We start from the raw sequence: 6,603 nt of genomic DNA, 5'->3' as shown, positions 1-6,603 counted from the left end.
CCCTACAGATGTGTCATTTCATGTCAGATTGGGAGGGAAAGGCCTCCCCCGCTGAGCCTCCTGCAAAGCAAATGCATGGGTAGGAGCAGAGCTTTCCTGGCTGGTCTGGGGGCAGGAGTGACCCATGGGGAGCCTCTGAAGCTCTGGAGAGAGAGAAGTGATGCTGAAGTGGACTGTCCCTGCTCAGGTGCCTCTGGGGCAGCCAGAGTCAGCTCCCGGGGCAGGGATGGATTTGGACTCCCAGGAATGTTCTGGGGTGTTTTTCTAAAAGTGGTGTTGACACCTACATGAGCAGGAAAGAACTCACAGAATCCATGAACAATCGCAGCTGGGAAGGGCAGTCTGGAGGTCTGTAACCCTGCCTGGAGGAGACCCAGTTTGGATCAGGTTCCACTGAGTCCAGAGTATCTCCAAGCACGGGGATTCTGTGACTCCCTGAGCCCCCGGACAGGTGGCTCTGGCTGTGGGACAGAACCGAATCCTGTCACCTTCCTGTGGCTGGTTTGTGCCTGGCTCTGGGCAGTGGGTGCCCCAGGACCACGCTCAGCGGGTGCTGCTGAGCTCCACACCTCCCTCATGCACTGCTCCTCTCTCACATACACAAACATCCTCTCCCCCACATACACCCAGACAGGGCTCAGGAGCTCCAGTGCCCCGAACACTGCCCCTGCCTTGGAAACACCTGCACAGCTCACAGGACAGTGGGGTGATATCTCCCAGCTACACTCACACCCCAGCTCGTGTCAGGACTGCCCAGGGCTGCAGCCTGAGGTGAGCAGCTGGATTGCTGATGAAATCCTGTACCTTTATTTAGCACCTCGAGTATCGGTTCCCATTTCTGGCTTCTCCTGAGAGTTCTTGGCAGCAGACAGTCGAGAGACAGTGAGGCAGCAGGAGGATGTGGCATATTTACACCAAATCAGGGCTTTTCTGGGATCTGGCTTACCCTCTAAAGAAGCAGTGGCTCAATCAAAAGGCCTCTTTCAGTCTTTTCCACACTGACAGAGGGCCGGCAGTGGCAGCCCAGACCTGCACACCGCCACAGCAGCTCAGAGATGCTCAGTGAGGAGCAGAGGCACCTGGGCCAGGACCTTGTCCCCAGCACTGCTGCCTGTGAGCACCGGTGCTGTCTCCTGCTTTGCCCAGGCTCTGTGGGGTCAGGCTGATCTCTGCTTTCCTCTCCTGGAAAGCACATTGCTCCCAGTGTCAGCCCCTTGCCCCTTTCAGTGCACTCTGTCCTCCCCATTTTGAGCTGTCTCTCTGTACCAAACAGCCAAGCAGCTGCTGTGTTAGAGTAGCCCAGGCACTCCCAAATGCTGATGCAACCACCAGATGGAAAAGATGTGCTGCAGCTTCAAAGAATCCCAGGATGGGTCAGGTTGGAAGGGACCCCAGTGGCTCATCTGGTCCCACCTCCCTGCTCAGGCAGGGCCATCCCAGAGCACATGGCTGCATCCAGACGGTTCTGGAATATCTCCACTGATGGGAGACTTTGAAGGGAGATGATTTCCCTTTGTCCAGCGTCAACTGAGCTCCTTCTCCAACCGCTGTGATGAATTCAAGCATCTCCAGGCTCCCATGCCTGGGATGTGACTGTCCCTGATGGTCCCTGTGGGCAGGCCCACGACAGACAGACTGCACCGCCAACTCCTGCCAGTCCGGGATCATTGGGGAAACAGCAAATCCAGACAGGTTTGGGTGGGAAGGACCTTAAAGCTCATCTCATCCCCCCTGCCATGGCAGGGACACCTTCCCCTGTCCCAGATTGCTCCAAGCCTCATCCAGCCTGGCCTTGGACACTTCCAGGGATCATGGGGCAGCCACAGCTTCTCTGGGCACCCTGTGCCAGGCCCCAGCACGACCCCAGGGCACGATTCCCACCCAGATTCCCACCCGGATTCGCACCCGGACGCTCCCGGGGATGCGGAGCAGGGCGGGACCCCCGCCAATGACGTCACCGCTGGGGGCGGGGTCATTACAATGACGTGTGTGCATCGCTCCGTGTGACGTCACGACGCAGGCTCCGCCCCTCGCCATGGCGGCCCCCTGCGCGGAGATGGAGCCGGCGGCGCCTCCTCCCTCCCCTCCTCCTCCTCCTCCCGCCGCCGCCGCGCCGGGCTCGGCCGGGCTCGTGTGCGCGCAGGGCCGCAACCTGCGGGCGGTGCTGTGCCAGCGCTGCGGCTCCCGGGTGCTGCTGCCCGGCGCCGCCACCTTCGCCCGCCGTGAGGTACCGGGGGGTTCGGGGGGGGCGGGCGGTGCCGGCCGGCGGTGACGGCCCCGTGGTGACGGCCCCGTGTCTCCGCAGCTCCTCCTGCCCGCCATGAGGAAGAAGGCGGCGGCGGCGGCGGCGGGAGGCGGCGGGGACGTGCTGCGGGAGCACTGGCTGGTGCGCGACATGTTCTCCTTCGAGAACGTGGGATTCACCCGCGACGTGGGCAACGTCAAGTTCCTGGTGTGCGCCGACTGCGAGGCGGGGCCCATCGGCTGGCACTGCCTCGACGACAAGGACAGCTTCTACGTGGCGCTGGAGCGCGTGGCCCACGAGTGACGCCGGCCCCGGGCCGGGAGCTGGGCCCGGCCGCCGGGAGCCCCGACAGCCCCGCGGCCGGGCAGCCCTGCGGACTGACACGGGGGACTGACCGCAGCTGGTCACCCCAGAGCCCGACTGACCACGCCCTGCCTGCCCCATGGCCCGGTGCCCATTGGCCTGGCTGGCCACAGCTTGCCTGCCCCCCAGTGTGACTGACCCACAGCCTGGCTGGTCACCCCACATCCCAGATCCACAGGCTGACCAGCGTCAGGAATTGCAGCCCTGGCACAGCCAGCTCCTCAGCTGCACCCACATGGGAAGAGTGGTGGTGGTGGGAGGGTCCCCTGCACCCTGCAGGGACAGCTCACCCTGACGGTTTTGTCCCGGAGCCTGATCTGCCCCAGTGTGGCTGCTGCACCTCCCTGGTGGCTGCTGTTGCTCCAAGGGGCTGAGGTGTCTCTCAGGCTGATGGCCCTGTGACACCGTGGAAATAGGGGCACTGGAACGGGGCAGCAGGAGCACAGGACTGCTGCACTGAGTCATCGTGGCAGCTGAAACTGTCTGACCTGCAGCCAGAGCAGTTCTGGGGTTTAAGGGTGAATCTTCTGTTGATTTTCAGAAGGACTGTTCGCTGCCCCAAGCTCTAACACTTACGTTCTCCAAAACCTCATCCCACCCGACAGCTGTTGTGGCACCTGAAGTGAGTGCAAGGCGTTCCAACTAACGTGTGCAGTTCTATTAACTGAGTACTTGGAAACAAAAGACAGGTAGAATGTGCAGACAGCACAGGCTGATAGAGCAGCAAATAAATAAATGTGCCAGACCACAGAGTTTTCGGGCAGCAAGAATGCAGAGATTCCAGCCTGGAAAGGATCTGAATCATTGGACAGGTAGTGCTGAAGCATGTCAGAACAGCCGTATGTGTGTGTGTTAAACAGTGATGTCAGGAAGGAATTTCTCTTCTGTAAAAGCTGGTGGTAAGAGTAACCTGGGATATTGTGACCAGTTTCGTTTTCAGCCTTTTAAAAGCTGGGCACAAAGCTAATTAAAAATGGAAGGAGGCTGCAGCAGCCGTGGTTCTCACTGCATTTATCACTACTGGTAGTCGTTGCAAACCCTTGTATGAGTGGCAGAGCAGCTCTCCAGGGATGCTCTGGGGTCCCTGGTGCTGTGCCTCCCTGTGGGACATATCACTGTCCTCTGCTCATAAGCACTTGGCTACTAACCCAGCTCTGAAGGCATAGCTGTCACCGTGCTGGGGTGATAGACTTGTTTGTGCCACCAAACTCCAGGTGGGTTGTGGGTGTGCTGCCCCAAGGCTGTGGGAAGGACCTTTCCCTTGCCCCTTTAATGAAACAGTTTTGCTGGCAGGGCTCTGCACAGCAGGCACAGCCTCAGATGAGTCTCCCAGAAGAGGCATCCTGACAGCAGGAGGGGCAGAAACAAGTCCCTTCTTCCTGCAGTGCTTGAGCACCTGCACTTGTAAGATTTGGAGACTCTGCCTTTATGTGGAAGATCCAAGGTGTTGGCTGTTCTGGGGCTGCTCTGTCAGGAACCTCTGCTGTGGGCAGTCAGGATTTATCAGGGGAGGGAGAGAGGCAGAACTGTGGTCTGGGGGCTGAGGGTCTCACTGGAGCAGGAGGCAAATCCTGTGCTGTGTCCTTGCTACATGTGTCAGATGGACATTTGTCATGGAAACTGCTTCTTCCCTCCTGCCCTTCCTGTCTCTTAGCCCTAAGCCCAGGGACTGCACAGGTTCATCAAGGAGATGTACCTCAAAGGACAAGAGAGCTTCACTTGGGTTCTGCACAGGCATGGCAAAATGGTGGGATCACAGAACTTTCATTTGGGTTGTTGTCTATCAGGAAATGTGTTCTGACCTGTAATACCCCAGTGATAGTCCGTGTTGCCTAAATATGCCGTGCTGCACAAGCTTCATTTGGAAGGTGCCACTGTGCAGAACAGACTGTGGAAATCAGCTCAGCTACCACTGAGTAAATGACCTCCAAAAAATGGTACATGTGGATTCCTGAGTAGAGGGTGGCACTGGGATGGAGCTGGGGGATGGTGTCAGCTTTCCCAGTCAGTAGAACACCCCTGGAGAGATGGGAGAGCTCGGGTCAAAGGCATTCATGTCAGAATGGCAGCAAGAGAGATCCACCTCAGTGCTGGGAGTGCTGGGAGCTCCTGCTGCGCTTCGGTGGGAGAGGGGAGGTGAATCCTCCGTGGATCCAGGTGTGCTTTCTGCTGACTCAATAGGATCACATAGACTTGAAATGCTAAGAAGAAATGAACAGTCTGATGGGAATTCTTGGGAAGAAGCTTTTGTACCATGAGATCTTGGGGGTCTTTCAGCCTCACGTAGGGTCTTGGGTTCCGGCAGCTTGGAAAGGCCATGAGAAACATCCCTGCAGTGCAGGTGGCACGGGCAGAGACCGGGGCAGGTGAAGGGACAGCTGTGCAGTCCAGCTCCCAGTTAGCACCTGGTCTAATTCATGTTCCCAGAGGTCACTGAGAATTTCAGGGGGGTGGGCAGGAAATGAGGAAAAGGCAGCATCATTGTGGAATTTGAGCTCAGGCAGCTCCACTGTGCTGTTAATGGAGCATTGGGGGAGGAATGTCCCAGTCAGCAGATGTGGCCTGGGGGAAGAGCAGCTGCTGCTCCACCCAACACATCACCAGGCTTGGGATCTGCTGAAGCTGCACCGTTCCTGTGTCAATGAGAGCTAATAAAAATTCACATAGACTCACAAATCTTTTCACTGCTTTTTATCCAGCATGTTGAAAAACTTTTCGAGTTGCCTGCAGTAACTCCTAGAAAATAACAATAGACAACCCTCAGGCATGGGAAGCCTTACTTACACAGGACCTGGGAAAGCTCATCTTGCAGCCTGTCTTTCTCTGTCAACACCAAGACAGTGCAGAAACCCTTATTTCCACGTGTAGGTCACTTCAATTTGAAAATGGATTCTTCTATTTAATGTCTGCATAAATTTGACTCTTAAGACCATCCTCTGTTGAGATGTAGCAGTGCCTCAAGAAGGAAGAGTAACAAACCTGTGTCCCTTGCTCCAGCCAATCCCTCCAGCAAGGTGCAGGGGGGCAAATAATAATTTTGTCTTAGTTGCTTGCCGGTGTGGATTTAAGGTATGCCTGGTTTGTATGGGTCAGGTGTTTATATACCTGTCTTGGTTAGAAAGACAGGTGTCTGCTAAGGAATGCAGAAGCCTCCCTTGGAATGGCAGATGCGACTCCCCCCCTCCCTCCGAGTTATTATAATTTTGAAATCAAGGGCCTTTAGGCAAAGATGTGGAAAATAGGAATAACAGTTCTTTACTATTATATATATAACCAGTCAAACAAACAACAACAACTATGGCAGTAACAGCAAACAATCCCAAACCCAGTCCCAGCCTTCTCGGCTGTCGGGCCCTTTCCCCTCGGGTGCAGTTCCGCTCGCAGCCGGCAGGGGCGCTGGCGGCTCCCGGTGAGCAGGGCAGGTGCGATGGTTCCCCCGCGGCTGCAGGGGGCGCTCCGGAGCGAGCTCGGGAAACACGCGGCACTGGCGGCCTGGGATCCCGGGAAGGGATGGAACAAAGGAGCTTCACAAACCCCTGGGCAGCCGATCCCGGGATCCCGGGAAGGGATGGGACAAAGGCTTCACAAACCCCTGGGCAGCCGATCCCGGGAGGGAAGGAACAAAGGCTTCACAAACCCCTGGGCAGCCGATCCCGGGATCCCGGGAAGGGATGGGACAAAGGCTTCACAAACCCCTGGGCAGCCGATCCCGGGAAGGGATGGAACAAAGGCCTCACAAACCCCTGGGCAGCCGATCCCGGGAAGGGATGGAACAAAGGCCTCACAACCCCTGGGCAGCCGATCCCGGGCTCTCAGGAACAGCAGGCTGGAACGGCAGGGACGAGCACAAATCCCGGATGGCAGACGAGGTGTATCCAAACGAGAAGCCCCCCCGGAGGTCTGGGCAGGCAGGGCGAGCAGGGCTACAACGCAGCGAAGGCTCGAAGCAGCGGCAGGGCAGGGCGGCCACAGCCGGGCCTCCAGCGGGGTGGGGA

The 6,603-nt window shown here is 57.5% G+C and overlaps 1 protein-coding gene across 1 annotated transcript; it reads left to right on the top strand.

The window, feature by feature from the left end:
- Window positions 1–2,035: 2,035 nt before the first annotated feature.
- RABIF (RAB interacting factor) lies at window positions 2,036–5,255 on the top strand (the record flags this gene model as incomplete). The annotated part of the gene is made up of 2 exons (XM_082296068.1): window positions 2,036–2,227; window positions 2,306–5,255. The coding sequence occupies 2 exons, from the start codon at window positions 2,036–2,038 to the stop codon at window positions 2,546–2,548; spliced, it is 435 nt and encodes a 144-aa protein (XP_082152194.1). The 3' UTR covers window positions 2,549–5,255.
- Window positions 5,256–6,603: the final 1,348 nt, after the last annotated feature.

Source organism: Coloeus monedula (assembly GCF_965178545.1).
Source record: "Coloeus monedula genome assembly, chromosome: 23".
Taxonomy (NCBI): Eukaryota; Metazoa; Chordata; class Aves; order Passeriformes; family Corvidae; genus Coloeus; species Coloeus monedula.
Note: the sequence above shows the minus strand (reverse complement) of the source record. Positions and strands in the feature narration are given on the sequence as shown.